The following is a 15,621-nucleotide window of genomic DNA, read 5'->3' on the forward strand; positions in this document are numbered from 1 at the left end:
CACTAAGGCTCCAGCGACTCTCCTCCTCTTCTCATGCGGGGCGGAGGGGGCACGCCAAGGTGATAGCAAAATAGGGCAGGAGAGAAGCGGTTTATGCTTTCCCTTACACCACATTTGCGCGTAAGGTAGCCTTCGCTTCCTGCCATTTCAGGCTGGAGCTTATGCCCTCCCCATTTGGCGGAAGAGCTGTGGAGAATATTTTTAGGGCAGGAGAGAAGCAGCGTCCTTTTGTGTCCTGTTAAGACCCTCCCTTAACGAGCAGCCATGTCCTTTGCTGCGCCTTGGTGATCACTTGAGGGCCTCCACTCCATGTGCACTCTCCTGGCCCCGCCATAGCCAGCAAGAGGGGGAGGAGGGTTTCCCAAAGGGAAACCTCTGCTGAGGGTAGCGATTGTTCCTCAGCACAGAGAGAGAAGTGGAGAGAGATAGGAGAAAGAGTGGAGAAGGAGGGAGAAAGAGAGGAATGAAAGAGGGAGGGAGAAAGAAAGGTGAAGGGAGGGAGAGAGAAAGCAATGAGAGGGAGGGAGAAAGAGATAGGGGAGAGATGAGAGAGGGAGGAAATAGATGGGAGAGGAAAAAAGTGATGGATATTTTTAGAGAGAGGGAAAAGGGAGTGAGAGAGAGATACCTGTTTCCCATAGAAAAGAAAACATGAAAGCCACAAAACCTAAGTGTGGTTGGGGGGTTCCTGTGACTTGTGGGAGTGAGTGACATCGAGTTGGCAGTGCCCACCCAGGTTTTGTGGCTCCTGGTGTTTTCTTTTCTGTGGGAAACAGCTTGAAATGGCTCTTTGAGTGTTTAAGGTTGCCAAGCCCTGCTTTAGACCGGAGATGTTAAATCTGCTTAATTAGAAAGATTCAGTGAAAGGAATACTGCATATCTCTGCTTTCTGTTAGGTATAAAGTTCAGGTTATGTACGAAGTTTTGGCCTATGAAATGTATCTTTAATTTTTGTACACAGCTTTTAGGCAATTTTTAAAATCAACAACATTATTGTTGAATCTTGAGTTACGTAGTATGTAAACATTTGCCAAAGGAAATGCATTTTTTCAAATTTTATTAAAATTATTATAATATAACATGGAGGGAGATATTGAATATGCAGACCGCTCTGTGCCTAGTTTTGGTTATCATGACCAAGTGCTGGTTGGAACTTGATCATTTGGTTCATGGAGGTGCTGATGGTCAGCCTGGCTGTTTTAGTAAAGCACAACAAAAATTTTAAATGCTGTATAGTCACTTTATTTTGCAAAATAGTTTCTGTGGATTATCACTCTAATAGGACTTCCCTGCTAGATTACATCTTTAAGTAGATAACTTGCAGACCAAAAAAAACATTATTTGAAACAAAATTAAAACTTTTAAAAATTTAAAACTGGAGGCTGATACTTTGTTTTACAGTATGTCTTTTTAAGTTCAGATGGAGGAAGTTAGATGAATAATTTAACTTCCTATGGCCCTGCTTCTTTCAGTGTTTCCTATAGATGATGTTATAAACAAACCATGAGTGCCGCTAAAGGATTTGAGATTAGATTGTATGTTGTACAAGTCCACAGAGACTATACTTTTATACAGTCTGTATTTTTTATACAGGTTATATAATGATCAAAAATCAGATCAGTTGCAAGACATTTTATTAATATTTTAGGGAAAATATTATTGTACTTAGACTAGTTGAGGGGTCATGTGTCAAATATATATATTCAGAAGAAAATTGCAGCCAGTTGAATATTATATAATTTATATAATTTTCAACAAAGCCTGACTTTTGAGCTTCATTGTATTATGTATGCTTAAATATTCAGACTAAGTGGCTGTATGTATGTATGTATTGTATTTATTGTATTGTATTTATATGCCGCTCACTCCAAATGGACTCCGAGCAGCTTTAAGAGTGTTACTTTGATTGGTTTACTATATTTACTTCTCACCCATGTATAGACACCATCCATGGTTGCCTTACTTTCCATTTTAAAAGTTTCACAAGTAGACTTTGACTTACAACCGTTGGAAATATGATGGTGTTGAACAATGGTTGCAAAGGTCTTCAGAATTCTTGCTGTCACACACACACATATGAGGTCATGCGATCGCAGTCTTGGCGCTTGACAACCAGTTTGTACTTATAATCAGTTGCAACTGATTATCATTTACAGTCTTCCCTGTCAGCTTGCCCACTGACTAGTTATGGGAAGCTGGCGAGAAGTCACCTCACATAATAACTCTTGGATCTATGCTTTATGACCAAATGCTTATCAGCAGAAATTCTGGTTCCAATTGCCATTGCAAGTCGAGGGCTCCCTCTATATGACTTGCAGTTTTTAGATGCTGTTTATTCTTTGTATTTGCTGGTGCATAAAAATTACTAAACATTATTTCTGTCTTTGATTATGTCTTAAGAATTCAGATATTTAGTAATTAAGCATATAGCCTTCCAATTTTGGACTTCTTTTACTTGTCTCCCTGCTTCTTAGTGTCAAAAAAGGTCCTTTCCCCCACTCTTAAGTTTTAATATAATTTTAATCACACGCTGCCTCGGCTATTATGAAAAGTTCCAATTCATTTAAGAATTCTTAAGATAGGGCCATAGAATTTAAAATACATTTCAGGTCAAGATTGACATTCTTGAAAGAGAAGGAAAGTTTTTCTGTGAGAAAATATGAATTTTCCTAGGTTTCATTAAGATTGCTTGAAAACCAAATTAAAAGGTAGCTCCTTTTTATTTGCAGTGTAAAGCCTAGTTCCCCTATAAGTGCCTAAGGTAAAATTTGGTGGCAAACGGAGCTTCTATTTCTCTTTGAACTATATCTAGAATGGTTGCACCATAGAACTTCCCATGGCTTGGGTGTGCATTAATATTTCAGACATCACTTTATTCATAAAATGTTTGCAGTGTTTGGACCATTCCACAATGCTTTTCAATATTTATACTTGCATTGTTATGCATATAATTAATTTATTGATCTGAAATCAAGTTGGATTTCTTTTGATAACTGGTGTACAAAAGCATTTGTGTGACTTGATGCTCTGGAGGAGCAAGGGACAGAAACATGTAATTATCTGACAGTATTGTTTTTATTTCAGGAACTTAGTGACTTGGCTCGTGACCCACCAGCACAGTGTTCTGCAGGCCCTGTTGGAGATGACAGTAAGTTTTTAATAATACATATTGGTTCTATTAAACAGGTTGTTGTAAGCCAATATGGATTGGGAAGGGGGGGGGGGTTAGCGGGGCAGGAAAACATTTAAATAACAGTTTTTCCTTTTTTCTCTTTCCTTCACACTTTGTCATTCAGTGTTTCATTGGCAAGCTACAATTATGGGTCCTGTAAGTACTGCAGTTTTATTAACATTCATTCTAAAGTCATATACACAAAAGTTATTCCAGAAACATGTTATTATGTTCTTATATATGATATAAAGTTCACAGGTTTTGGCATATTTTCATTGGACTTAGTGTTTTTCCCATTGCGCATTCTTTAGAATGTGCTAATATGATCTTTGATGTACAATTTGCATAGAAACACTTTTGCCTAAGATTTCAGATAAATTTACTTATTAAAAATAAGCAAGATAGTTCCTCTATGTCAGTGATTTTCAACCTTTTTTGAGCCGCGGCACATTTTTTACATTTACAAAACCATGGGGCACATTGAAGGGGGGGGGGGGCGCTAAAAAAAGTTTGGACAAAAAAATTCTCTATTCCTCCCTTTTGCTCTACAGTATTTCTCTCTCCCTCTTTCTCTCCCTCTTTTTTTTCTCTCTCCATCCCTCTTTCTCTCTTGCTTCTTTCCTCTTTTTTGCTCTCTTTCTCTCTCCCTCCCTACTTCCCTCTATGTCTTTCTCTCTCCCACCTTCCCTCCCTCTCTTTCTCTCTCTCTCTTGCTTTCTTTCTCTCTCTCTCTTGCTCTCTCTCTTGCTTTCTTTCTCTCTTGTTCTCTTTCTGTCTTTCTTTCTTTCTTTCTCTCTCTCTCGCTTTCTTTCTCTCTCTTGCTTGCTTTCTCTCTTGTTTTCTTTTTCTCTATTGCTCTTTCTTTCTCTCTTTCTCTTGTTTTCTTTATCTCTCTGAGCTTCGCGGCACACCTGACCATGTCTCGCGGCACACTAGTGTGCCACGGCACACTGGTTGAAAAACACTGCTCTATGTAACACTGAACCTGTGAAAAACTATAATGGCTTCTTTGGGCACTTAATGTACATCATATTCATGGCAATTTTGTATATCATGATAAAATAAACTGTATTGTAGCCTATAAATTATGTAATATTATAGATGAAACTGATCTGTTGGATAAATTTAATATTCATGAAGCAATATTGATACCAACAAAAGCAGTCCATAAATGTCATTGTTGTCTTCTCTATTATGTCGGAACATGTAGCTGTAGTGTTGAAAATTTCTAGGACTATCTATGCAGAAGGAAATTTTGAAGTCAGCCTATTATGTGCATCCCATTCTTAACGTTTGAAAGTGTGTTTTTTAAATGTTAGTACAGTGATATCTCGTCTTACAAACCCCCTCGTCACACAAACTTTTCAAGATACAAACCCAGGGTTTAAGATTTTTTTGCCTCTTCCAAACTATTTTCACCTTACAAACCCAAGCTGCCGCCACTGGGATGCCCCACCTCCGGACTTCTGTTGTCAGCGAAGGGCCCGTTTTTGCACTGCTGGGATTGCCCTGAGGTTCCCCTCCATGGGAAACACCACCTCCGTACTTCCTTGTTTTTGCGATGCTGCAGGGGAATCCCAGCAGCGCAAAAATCGGTGCTTCGCTGGCAACGGAAGTCCGGAGGTGGAGTTTCGAGGACTTCCATGTTTTTGCGCTGCTGGGATTCCCCTGAGGCTCCCCTCGCTGGAAACTTCACCTCCGGACTTCCGTTGCCAACGAAGCACCCATTTTTGCGCTGCTGGGATTCCCCTGCAGCATCACAAAAACACGGAAGTCCAGAGGTGGGGTTTCCCATGGAGCGGAGCCTCAGGGGAATCCCAGCAGCGCAAAAACAGGCGCTTCGGCTGGCAAAAGGGTTGAGTTTTGGGCTTGCACGCATTCATCGCTTTTCCATTGATTCCTATGGGAAACATTGTTTCGTCTTACAAACTTTTCACCTTACAAACCTCGTCCTGGAACCAATTAAGATCGTAAGATGAGGCATCACTGTATTTTATTTTAGAGACTTTACATCTACTACTACTGTATAGCAAAGAAACATCAATTAGAATTGCTGCACCAAAATCACCAGAGATTGCCATTTTGCTACGGGTACTTTTATTTTTAGTTAGATAGTTTAGTTTCAGTGTCTCCTAAATCATAGCTCCTACAGAAATTTGTAACTTCTGAATTTCTTCTCCGTCAGAACGACAGTCCATATCAAGGCGGTGTTTTCTTTCTGACAATTCATTTTCCTACAGACTACCCTTTCAAGCCACCTAAGGTAAGTAAAAATGGAAGCTTAATTTAAAACATTGAATCTGCACATTTTATTTTATTTTTATTTTATTATTTAGATTTGTATGCCGCCCCTCTCCGCAGACTCGGGGCGGCTCACAACAAGTGAAAAAACAATCTACAACAAATCTAAATTACTGTTTAAAAATATTTAAAAGACCCCATATTCTAAACACACATACATACAAACATACCATTCATAAATTGTATCTGCCCGGGGGAGATGTTTCAGTTCCCCCGTGCCTGACGACAGAGGTGGGTCTTAAGGAGTTTACGAAAGGCAAGGAGAGTAGGGGCAGTTCTAATCTCCGGGGGGAGTTGATTCCAGAGGGCCAGGGCCGCCACAGAGAAGGCTCTTCCCCTGGGGCCCGCCAACCGACATTGTTTAGTTGACGGGACCCGGAGAAGGCCCACTCTGTGGGACCTAATCGGTTGCTGGGATTCGTGCGGCAGCAGGCAGTCTCGGAGATATTCTGGTCCAGTGCCATGAAGGGCTTTAAAGGTCATAACCAACACTTTGAATTGTGACCGGAAGTTGATCGGCAACCAATGCAGACTGCGGAGTGTTGGTGAAACATGGGCATACCTAGGTAAGCCCATGACTGCTCTCGCAGCTGCATTCTGCACGATCTGAAGTTTCCGAACACTTTTCAAAGGTAGCCCCATGTAGAGAGCATTACAGTAGTCGAACCTCGAGGTGATGAGGGCATGAGTGACTGTGAGCAATGAGTCCCGGTCCAGATAGGGCCGCAACTGGTGCACCAGGCGAACCTGGGCAAACGCCCCCCTCGCCACAGCTGAAAGATGTTTCTCTAATGTGAGCTGTGGATCGAGGAGGACGCCCAAGTTGCGGACCCTCTCCGAGGGGGTCAATAATTTCCCCCCCCCAGGGTAATGGAAGGACAGATGGAATTGTCCTTGGGAGGCAAAACCCACAGCCACTCCGTCTTATCAGAGTTGAGTTTGAGTCTGTTGACACCTATCCAGACCCCAACAGCCTCCAGGCACCAGCACATCACTTCCACTGCTTCGTTGACTGGACATGGGGTGGAGATGTAAAGCTGGGTATCATCAGCGTACTGACGATACCTCACCCCATGCCCTTGGATGATCTCACCCAGCGGTTTCATGTAGATATTGAATAGCAGGGGGGAGAGGACCGACCCCTGAGGCACCCCACAAGGGAGAGACCTCGGAGTCGACCTCTGACCCCCCACTAACATGTAGGCAACTGTCACCATTGCTAAAGAATTTTGGCTTGCCAAAGAGGCATGAAGGAGGAAACAGCTTCTTCAGATCTCTATACTGATTACCCTTTGGTTTACACATCTAGTACATTCAAATAATTACAGAGTTACTTATATTTGCTTTATGATTGTAGCAGCAGTTACTGAACATGTTTTCAGGACATTAAAGATTAATGACAAACTTTATAAAGCCAAAGACGGCTATTTGGACTGTTGTATACAATGTATTGTGGGCTTTTAAAAAACATAATGGCCATTTTTCACTGTTTACTGACCTTTCTATATTATTTGAGTCTATCATGTGTAACATCATTGTGAATTTTTCTTACCAGCCTGAAAATAATAAAACATTGTAACAATAGTTCTGGGAATTGATTGAAAAGATACATATTTCCAAACGATAAAAATTATAACAGTTTTATTTTGATACTTCTCCCAGTACTAAACAGCTCACCCCTGCCCATGCAGTTTCAAGTACCAAATCTAGAGAAAAGTGATGTGATATAGCTTACATTAGATTTTACACTAACCACAAATATATTTCTGAAAAAGCTGACAGTGGTTTTTCTTAATTAGAAAAATAGGGGTTGTGTAGAATTGAATGTATATATCTTGCAGCAATTCCACTTGTAGAATTACATTGCAAGCTGTGTATATTAAAAAACAAGATTATATGGAGACATTTTTCTCTTTGCTATTGTTAAGCAGAATTATCTCTATTCTAAACATTGAGAACTAACATTTTTGATCTGAAAAGGATCTTTATATTGATTGCAGATGTATCTTAATTTTTTAGGTTGCATTTACAACAAGAATTTATCATCCAAATATTAACAGTAATGGCAGCATTTGTCTTGACATTCTAAGGTCACAGTGGTCTCCTGCTTTAACTATTTCTAAAGGTAAGCGCATTTGGATGATTGTTGATATTGACTTCTTTGCATTTTATTGACAAGCAGCTTGAATGTGTGTGTGCTTTATATTTAGATTATACAAAATTTGTCATTCCAGGAACAGAATATTCTAGAGAACTCTTGAAACTTTTGTTTCCTCCCAGATCATGTCATTCCAAGGGCAGGTTAGCAAATTGAAATAATTCAAAGTATTCTGGTTGAAAGACCTATGTTTTGGATTTGGACGACCCATGGAATTACCCTGTTTCTAGATTGAAAAATTTATTTCGGTAATTCTGAATTGCCCCTGGAATATGGTTTGAAAGGATTTGTTTTCGAATTTTCCAGAATGATCTTTTCCTACATTGACGAATTTTGCACATTCCTAGTACTGTATTCCTTGCTTGTTATAGCTAGAGGTATAACAAGCAGGAAGAGGGAGATTGTGATATAGAGCACTGGTGAGACCACATTTGGAATACTGTGTTCAGTTCTGGAGACCTCACCTACAAAAAGATATTGACAAAATTGAACGGGTCCAAAGACGGGCTACAAGAATGGTGGAAGGTCTTAAGCATAAAACGTATCAGGAAAGACTTCATGAACTCAATCTGTATAGTCTGGAGGACAGAAGGAAAAGGGGGGACATGATCGAAACATTTAAATATGTTAAAGGGTTAAATAAGGTTCAGGAGGGAAGTGTTTTTAATAGGAAAGTGAACACAAGAACCAAGGGGACACAATCTGAAGTTAGTTGGGGGAAAGATCAAAAGCAACGTGAGAAAATATTATTTCACTGAAAGAGTAAGTAGATCCTTGGAACAAACTTCCAGCAGACATTGTTGGTAAATCCACAGTAACTGAATTTAAACATGCCTGGGATAAACATAGATCCATTATAAGATAAAATACAGGAAATAGTGTAAGGGCAGACTAGATGGACCATGAGGTCTTTTTCTGCCATCAGTCTTCTATGTTTCTATGTTTCTACTAGAATTTGTCTTACTTTCCTTTCTATTTTAGCCTGATATTTGACTGTTACTTTGAGGCAACTATCCACCAGTACTTTTCCCAGACATGCAGTTGTTGCACAGTTTTCTCTCAATTTTTTCAGAAAAAGATCCCAAAAATATTAGTAGTAAGAGAGTAGTATGAACAAAGTGGAATTCAATTCAAGATATTTAGCTTCAGTTGATGCTTGAACTATGCAATCACATGGTGAGGTTGTTGTGCTTTTTGTAGTTTCACTTCCCTATCACATCATTATTGATGTTGTTATTAATATTATACAATTGTTCCATGTTCTCACTGATGTTAGAAACTGCCAGTTCCTGTTGAAGCAGAACAAGTATCTTTAAGGCTTAAGGTTCGGTCATTAAAGAGAAGCTGAGTGGTTTCTTGCTAGGCAAAGCCAAAGGTATTATTAAAGCCATGTAGATTTTGTTTAGACCTATATGGCTTTAACAATACCAAGAAGCCAAAGAATCTTGATTTGGCACACAGATCAGTGATCCCTATGAATTCAAACTGAAACAATTTGGTTTATCAAAATATTCAGAATAGTGTGGTGACAGGGTTACATAGGGACTGAACAAACAAAGTATAAAGTTTCTGGTGACCAAGTTAGGATGTTTTTTTTTAACTAGAAACAATCTTTTTGAAGTAAAATAAATTGGATTGTATGTTTTACTTGCACATGTAGAAGTAAATAACTTGTTCTTTGAACTATTTACAATTTTTCTATAAGCTCTTTTCTATTTCTTTCAGTTCTCTTATCCATTTGTTCACTGCTATGTGATCCAAATCCAGATGATCCCCTAGTGCCAGAGATTGCGCGCATCTATAAAACAGACAGAGACAAGTAAGTATAACTTCATTTTTTAGGGGAAAATGATATAGAGGTGAAATGTAGCTCGAGAACAGTTGAGTAATTGCTGCTATTTAAAAAAGAATTGGGTAAAATATTTGTGTTTCCCCCCCATAATTTTTACATTGTAAAAAATTACTTTCAAGTTTAGAAATGTTATGGACAATTTATAAATGAGAACTGTTATTTAATTATTTTTGGTAATAGTTTTCAGTTAGGTGTAACAAAAGTTGCGTGCTACTTTGACATTTCTGTTTTGAAGTAAGCTAGTTACATCAAAATTATCTATTCGTAGTTCTGCTTTGGTTGGCAATTAAATCTGCCGAGATAAATTTAATAGGGCTGTATTGGCTTGTCTTTGTTACTAAATATACTTATCTAATTAGGTACAATAGGTTAGCAAGAGAGTGGACAGAGAAATACGCTATGCTGTAGGGTAAGACTGCACTTCATGCTGCATTAATGACGTGGGGACTTCAGCACTTGAGTGCAGCATGCTCAAAGCACTGGATTAACTAACAAAAGATTGTTCAAGTTACTGAAAATACAAAGTTTTAACTGCTTGAATTGTATTCAGTGTGGGAAGCTTATCTGCATGACTAGATGAGTATAGTCAAATATTTAAAAGTTTGTAGATATTCTTTGTCCTGAAAAAAATGCACTTAACTGGTAAGTGTTTTGGGTCCTATTCAGCACAAATGTGACTGTGACTCAACTTATAATTTAAATTACTTAGAAGATTAAATTTAGATGTAAAAAAGCCTATAGGCATGTATAGGTAGATACTAACATAATAACGGAGCATGTAAATTAGCACTGACTTGATTTCAGTGGAATTCTGCACAGTTCTCTCATAGTCCCTGCTTATGTGAGAGGCTGGCTATATTTAGTATCTAAGGATCTGTTTGTGATGCTTGTGTGACGTTTTGCTAGAAAAAGATCCACTTATACTTGCATATTACGTGATTTATAATATGCATTACTTTGTATTTTTAGATACTATAACAAAATTGGCAAGTGTACTGTGTCCAGAATTCACTGCAAAACTTTTAAAATAGTGCCAAAAATATTATGTTGATGTTTCACACTCTTAATGCTATCCAAATGACCAAGTGAACACTGGAGTTGATACCAGTTAGTAGAATTGTTTTGAATAATAGGAAATGATAGGGATACTGCACATCAAGAATTATAATTTCCTGGTTTTTATATTCTCGTTAACACTTTTTAATCAAATAAATTGAGTAATCACATTCAAAGGCAAGACATAAAATTTGTCTTACTTTTTGGAATGAATGACTCAATGTAACCCAAAACTTTGAATAAGAATATTAATATCAGCCTTCCATCCTTCCGAGGTGGGTAAAATGAGGACCCGGATTGTGGGGGCAATAGGCTGGCTCTGTTAAAAAGTGCTATTGCTAACATGTTGTAAGCCGCCCTGAGTCTAAGGAGAAGGGCGGCATAAAAATCGAATAAATAAATAAATAAATAAATAAATTAAGAAGGCTAAGAATACTAAAAAGGCTAAGTAGATTTTAGTTATTTTTTTTAAATGAATTTATTAAAAATTTTTTAAAGAGAATATGGCTTTTTTACATGACCACTTGGGAAAACCTCCCTTCACATTGTTCACATTTACAGAAAACCAATTAGATTTTTTTTCATTGGTAGCCATTTTCAAAATGATTTGAGATATTCCTGTTATACATTATTTCTATTTTAGGAACTTTTTTCCTCCAGATTTCATTGGAATACATTAAATATTTTGTAAAGTTAGTGTAAGTGATTATGTTCAGGAATTACTGCAAAGAACTATGTAATTGTCACATCAAAGCTTTATTGTAGACAAAGGCCAGCACGTAACTTCATAATGAGTTACATTTTTATTGCTGGCTCTATTTTTTCTGATATGTATGTATATCTATATGTAATATTATATGTAACTTTTAAAAAAGCTTTTCCCCCCCTTTTCCAGGTACAACAGAATATCTCGAGAATGGACTCAGAAGTATGCCATGTGATGCTACCTTAAGTCAGAATAACCTGCATTATAGCTGGAATAAACTTTAAATTACTGTTCTTTTTTGATTTTCTTATCCGGCTGCTCCCCTATCAGACCTCATTTTTTTTTTAATTTACCTCTATCCATTCATGCACATGCTCATCTGAGAAGACTTTAGCTCTTCCAGCTTTGGACAATAACTGCTTTTTAGAATTTGTAAAGTAGTTATACAAGAACAATTGCCCAAGATTCAGAATTCTTTAAATGGAGCATGTGTGTTGTGGCCAATGTCTTCACTCCTAACTTGGTTATGAGATTGAAATCATTCCTCACTGCTCTAACAGTTCTTCTGAAGATATCACCCAAAGGGAGGGGAGATGGATGTTCAGTTTGCTCACATCACAGGAAATAGCATTGCTGTAGCATCATCCATCTTGTTTTAAAACCTTCCAGTGTTAGAGACTGAGGTTTCATGACATACTTGTGCTCATAACTGGTATGGCTGGAGAATTGGTACAGAAATTGTAGCATCATCAGAACAGAACACGTGATGTATCTTATGCATGTCAATAAAGGAATGACCAGTTCTTGTTCTACAGAGAATGGAGATTGGAAGTCCAACATCCCTTGTATTCCAAAATAGGGTCTCGGAACATTTTTGTAATTCTCATTTAAATTTTGTTAGGATGCTTGGAGCTATTAGTTAATCTATCTTCCACAGCAGTTTAATATAGCACTGAATAAATGATGCAAGTTGTCAATGGATGAATGATCAACTAATAGCTCTCCTAGTAATTGATTTTATTTTCTTCAATAAAGTTACATAAACCAATGAGTTAGCTGCCTGAATTAATCAGTATGGGAAACAAAAGTCTTTTGTAAAAGCAAAGGTGGTTTTTGTATATACTTGTTGGGATTTGCCTCATTGTTTGACATCAAATAATGATGTGAAGTTAGTAGAGTGAACCTTTTGCCATGTTCAGTTATAATACTTGTTCTGTGATCAGGTTGACACATTGATCAGCCCTGGAATATGCAGAATTAATAAGCTAACCTAGTAGTGTAGACTTTAGTGAGCTACACAAGGTCCTGGGAACCAAGTTTTCAATTAAAGACTTGGAATCCAGCTGATATATGTACAGGTGTATTGTGGAGACTTCACCAAATGCACCCAGCTTGCTAACAGAGAAGCATTTTTTCGCCTTGTATACTTGACAGCTGAAAGATCTTTTTTGTTGGGAGTAAAGAGGCAAAATTTGCAAAATAAAGTACTGTTTGATGTGGGAATTGTCATGAGGTTGTGTTGAAGTGACTTTTCAATGTGGATGTTTGCTGTCCAAAGGATTATCATGCTACCACCTATATTAACAAAATATTTTTGCTGCGAGGGTCACTATTTCAGGGTGACTAAAAATTAATAAAGTCATTGCTACAGTGTTTTCTGTTTTAAGAAGCACTGACTTGTGCCACTAATTCTTGTTTGATAATTATGGATTTTATCCTTTCTGCATCATCATTTTGTCTCCATCCAGGTCTACAGTTCAGTATTTGCTAGTCCTGTACTACGGGTGTGTGCCTCTGCCACTTCTACTTCCACCTTTAGCACCGCTGTGTGCATCCTAATGTTTTTTTCCTCAACATAATTTTGGAAATATCATTGTAAAATAAATGTAGACTATACATTCTATGAAAGGGGAACAGGTTTGACCATGATTTGTTTCAACTTTTTTTTTTAAAAAAAATCATATTTTGGTGAATTCAGTGTTGTCATTCTGGTACACCGAGTTCCACCCAAGTGCTTTGGATATATTACAATGCAAGTAAAAACCATTTTACAGGGTGAGGAAAGATTACTTGAAGAATCAGAGCCAACAATTAAAATAAGGCTCCTTTGTTAAGTTTGCAATAAAATCCTTAATAGGAAACATGGCATTTTTACTAAAATGTTGCTAAGGTAGCCTCCTTCAACTTGGTGCCCTTTAGATACATTCAGATTATAGTTCCAACATATCTGTAAAGCCTATTTCTGTTGCCTTCACATGATATAACTTACATTTTAATCTCATATACAAACTGTTGTCTGATATAACACGGATTGCTTATATAACCTGTGCACAACTTTGATAGAAAAACATTTCACAGTTTAACACTGATTGCTGGCTTAAACATATAAGACTTGATTGTCGTGTAGTTGTAATTACAGAAGAACCTTTGCCTTTCCTGAATCATTTTACATTCTGTGGCATGCTACATATAACCTTCTTTTCCCCTCCTCACATTCTTGACAAAATAACAATAACTCATAGCTTGAATATTAATAGGTTAAAGTTGGCTATTCTGCTGTATAGTCTTACTTGTAAAGATCAGGAACTTGGGTGGACTAAATTTTCTGTATAAATACCTATTTCAGAATTCACTTCTATACTACACTCAGTTTATAATTCCAAGACCTTTGTACTGCTAAACATTTATGTTTGGAAAAGTTTCAATAACTTACTTAGCCTTGGAAAAGAATTGATTTGGTTCTATTTGATTCTATCCTATCAGAGTGTTTAATAAATATAAAGAGTGTCATGACATTTACTTTTCATCATTGATCAATCTTTGGAGGATGGCAAAATAAGATTGCTATCTCCAAATCATTTTGTCTACCAGTGCAGTAGTGATCTCAGGTATGTTGAGGTCATGTAGATGTAGTTGTTTGTGCAATACATGAAATTATTTATCTGCCTTTTTGGCATGTCCCTAATTGGTCTTGGAATCATGTTATAGTCCTAGTGTGTATGACAACCAGGCAAGCAAAATAGAATTCTACTTTGCAGAGTAAATACAGATAATCCTCATTTAGGAACCACAATTGGGCATTGGCAACCTGTCTGTTAAGCAAAGCAGTCATCAAATGAATACAGTTGCTTATCTTCATGATCCCTGAATACCAAAGTTTTCTTTGCTTTACGCAGGTTGTCACAGGGATTGGTCATAAAGTTACTTTTTCATTATAGTCCTAAATGAACAAAACAAGACAGTTACTACACAAGAACTGCTGATATTTCATTTTTTTCTAGAGGCTATGAGCTGAAAAAAGATTGAATCTTGGTCTTGAACTCTTTCTCACATCCCAATGCTGGATATAGTTGGTTTGTGTGATCTTAACATACATACACACACACAGCAGGCGTTGTTAGCAGTAATAATACATTGGATTTTTAACTAACTTTACCCTCTCATTTAAGATATTAGTATAGATCTTAATTCAACTCATGCATTCCTTGCTCTCCTATTTCCCGGAAATAACTTGGCAGACTCAACTTTCTTTTTATAGATGAGGCTAAATTATCTTCAGGGCCATGTTACGTACTTAAGTAGTTTTCAGTAACTAAAAGGGAACAGCCTTTCTGTTTACAATATAATACACTACTGGTTTGACTAGCTTTAAATTTAACTCTAGTATTTGTGGTTTTATTGACTAACCTGTTAAGTGGCTCTAGGGCATTTCATAGTGGTTGATCACTATTTTTGGCCTTAGTCCTGAGCTGTGTGTATGTAACACTCCTACAACTGTTTTTCTACTGATTAGAGAAGTAGCCTTGCTGTAAAGAAACTGGGGCTGAGTTTTTGTTACATCCTTGTGTTATTTAATTAATGCTGGAGTATTGAAAATTGCAGGTTTATGATAAAAGTGACTAATGACCATGCCGTTGGGCCTATAAACCATCTATAAATTTTAGGGCAGGTCTGAACTTTTGAGAGTAGACGGCATACGAAATACATCTTGAAGTTGTCCTTGATTTTCTCAAGTTGAAACCTGACTCTTATATTAATATAATATGGGGTGTTCTGAAAGCCACTTCCGCACATGGTTTGCTTTTCATTAAATGTCCATGTTGCTTTTTTTTAATATAATCATGCCTGGTTTATTATAAAATGCATCTGAGAAAAAGAACTCGCTCCAAATTGGGTATTGCTAAATCAGAGCTGCCAGCAACCTTGGCTACTGTGGTCTGTAGGAAGGGCATTTGTATAGCTGACTTCAAGTATCTTACTGCTCTTCTGTGTAACTGCACCAGGCAAGGAAATTGCTAAATGAAATCAAAATAGAACCCAAGTTAAGAATACTTGGGTCAGTCATTTCATCCATGGAATTAAAGGAGGCTTGTTTT

At 37.4% G+C, this 15,621-nt stretch overlaps 1 protein-coding gene across 3 annotated transcripts in view; it reads left to right on the forward strand.

The window, feature by feature from the left end:
• UBE2D3 (ubiquitin conjugating enzyme E2 D3) overlaps positions 1-12,748 on the forward strand; it is a 38,514-nt gene extending 25,766 nt beyond the window's left edge. For all 3 annotated transcript variants that reach the window (XM_070757944.1, XM_070757943.1, XM_070757945.1), the window contains 6 exons: positions 3,085-3,148; positions 3,297-3,328; positions 5,358-5,435; positions 7,493-7,598; positions 9,357-9,450; positions 11,435-12,748. In XM_070757944.1, the coding sequence (XP_070614045.1) occupies positions 3,085-3,148; positions 3,297-3,328; positions 5,358-5,435; positions 7,493-7,598; positions 9,357-9,450; positions 11,435-11,480 (420 nt within the window). In that variant the 3' untranslated portion in view covers positions 11,481-12,748. The remainder of the gene's footprint in view (positions 1-3,084; positions 3,149-3,296; positions 3,329-5,357; positions 5,436-7,492; positions 7,599-9,356; positions 9,451-11,434) is intronic.
• The last annotated feature ends 2,873 nt before the right edge of the window (positions 12,749-15,621 follow it).

The sequence above is a fragment of the Erythrolamprus reginae genome, chromosome 7 (assembly GCF_031021105.1).
Source record: "Erythrolamprus reginae isolate rEryReg1 chromosome 7, rEryReg1.hap1, whole genome shotgun sequence".
NCBI lineage: Eukaryota > Metazoa > Chordata > Lepidosauria > Squamata > Dipsadidae > Erythrolamprus > Erythrolamprus reginae.